The sequence below is a fragment of the Salvia splendens genome, chromosome 16 (assembly GCF_004379255.2).
Source record: "Salvia splendens isolate huo1 chromosome 16, SspV2, whole genome shotgun sequence".
NCBI lineage: Eukaryota > Viridiplantae > Streptophyta > Magnoliopsida > Lamiales > Lamiaceae > Salvia > Salvia splendens.
Genome location: NC_056047.1, coordinates 12,759,580 through 12,761,552, shown reverse-complemented (window position 1 = coordinate 12,761,552; position 1,973 = coordinate 12,759,580). Strand labels below are relative to the sequence as shown.

At 41.1% G+C, this 1,973-nt stretch overlaps 1 protein-coding gene across 1 annotated transcript; it reads left to right on the top strand.

Moving 5' to 3' along the window:
* LOC121770799 (protein BRANCHLESS TRICHOME-like) lies at positions 1-1,243 on the top strand. The gene has a single exon (XM_042167575.1). The coding sequence runs from the start codon at positions 280-282 to the stop codon at positions 985-987; it is 708 nt and encodes a 235-aa protein (XP_042023509.1). The 5' UTR covers positions 1-279; the 3' UTR covers positions 988-1,243.
* Positions 1,244-1,973: the final 730 nt, after the last annotated feature.

Here is a 1,973-nt window from a genome sequence, read left to right as displayed (position 1 = left end):
TATTCTATTGTAAAGATTAAAACAAGACAATTCAGCAATGTACACATACATATGAAGAGAAAAGGCAAATGAAGGGAGTCGATAATCGGCGACGTCCACCTCCCACCATCGATTCTCATTAAATTCCAACAAGTGTTGCATGTGATACTTGTCTCTTAACTTTAATCTCCCAAATAAGATTTTCATCCATCTTAGCCGGCCCTACTCCCCCTGCCCCTCTTCACATCAACAGCCAAGCTAAATACCATAATATATTATGAAGAAAGGGTGTGCAAGAATATGATGACAATGGTGATGGAAGTGGAACCACCTTTCCCTCCTACCCCCATTTCCCCAACCTGGAAACTCTACGAGAATCCCTTTTATATCTTCCACCACCACCAACAACAAGATCACACCCAAATCCACACTCTCCACCTCCCTGTATCATCCCGCAAGATCGCAGCCTCCTTCTCCGACCTACCCTTCATGGACTCCGAGCGCAAAGCTCGCAAGAAGACGGAGTCTCTCAACAGGCGCCTCGCGCGGGAGCTGGCAGAGGAGCGCCGCGCCCGGGAGGCCCTCCAGCGCTCCTGCCACGACCTCTCCGCGCAGCTCTCCGCCCACAAGGACGAGATGGCGAAGATGAAGAGGGACATGGACGAGGAGAGGAAGATGCTGCGCACGGCCGAGGTCATCCGCGAGGAGCGCTTGCAGATGAAGCTCTCCGACGCCAAGTTCTTCCTCGAGGAGAAGCTATCACAGCTCCAAATCGAAAATGGAGATGATCAGCATCAAAAGAAGAATTCTTTGATGACGAAGGAGGCTGAGAATCCGCATATAAAGAGAGGGATAAAGGGGCTTGTGGAGTTTCCCAAAGTGGTGAGAGCGATCGGTTGCAAAAGTAGTAAGCATTTGGGGAGCAAATTGGAATGTCAGAAGGCGCAGCTCAAGATACTGCTCAAGCAGAAAGGGCCGCTCAGGTTCACTGGCCTTATTGCTAGATGAGCTCTCATGTAATTATTTTTTATTTTTCTTTTTATCTTTCTTGATTTCTTGCTTCTTCTTTTTTTTTTGCTATGCATTTTGTGCTCTTTTTTTGTTTATGGGGAGGAATAATCCGTTGGAAATTATAGTATACAGTGCTTAGTGTCTTAGTTGTTGCATCAGTAGCAATGGGAAGAATTTTGATGTAGAATTGAATTTTTGTGTTCATGTGTTTGTTGGTGTTGGAAAACATGAAATAGAAGTTGCTTTGCATTTATTTCTTCTTTGTTATGGAAATTTGATAAATATTTGGCAAGTCAGTAATGTCAAATGTGGTAAATGTATATTGTGTTCAATATGTTATAGTACTGTCCTTACAGTTACAGAACCTCAATTATTTATTTATTGTAATTACTTATTTTTAGGGATCAAATCTCGTCACTTACCTTCCTCCAATAAAAAAAAGTGGAGTGATAAATAAAGGTCTCTATACAAGTTGCAACAAATTTTAAAAAAAGGAATCTATTTGAAGGTGAGGCTATAGTGGGAAGTTGAAAAATGTTAAACATCCTTGCTTTATAGGATCCATATATGCCTGGATTCCTCTCAACAACTAATGTGACATTTTGGATTTGGGCTGCCATTTGTTATTTGGTCGTTACTAAACAAGAACAATTTAATAACTTGTTAGGTGAAAAGCCCGTTAAATTGGGCCAATTTATAGAAACTGCATTAATTGGGCTTGCCTAAATTAGGGCCATTTATTATGGAACTAAACCTACACGCCCTCAGGATGCGGAATTTGAAACTAATTACTGCAATCAAACACTATGACATTAATTAGCGATGTTGATTGTGGAAATTCTGGACTAACTATTTCACTAAAATATGTTGCTAACAGGATAGTGCACCACAATCATAAAATTATGAAATGGTCGCACCATACTGTGCTAATTGATGCCAACACAGTTTTTTATAGCTGTTTGCTATTTTCACAAACACATTTT

Excerpts from the sequence above, each read along its gene's own strand:
- LOC121770799 (XM_042167575.1), top strand. The coding sequence starts at position 280 with ATGATGACAATGGTGATGGAAGTGGAACCACCTTTCCCTCCTACCCCC.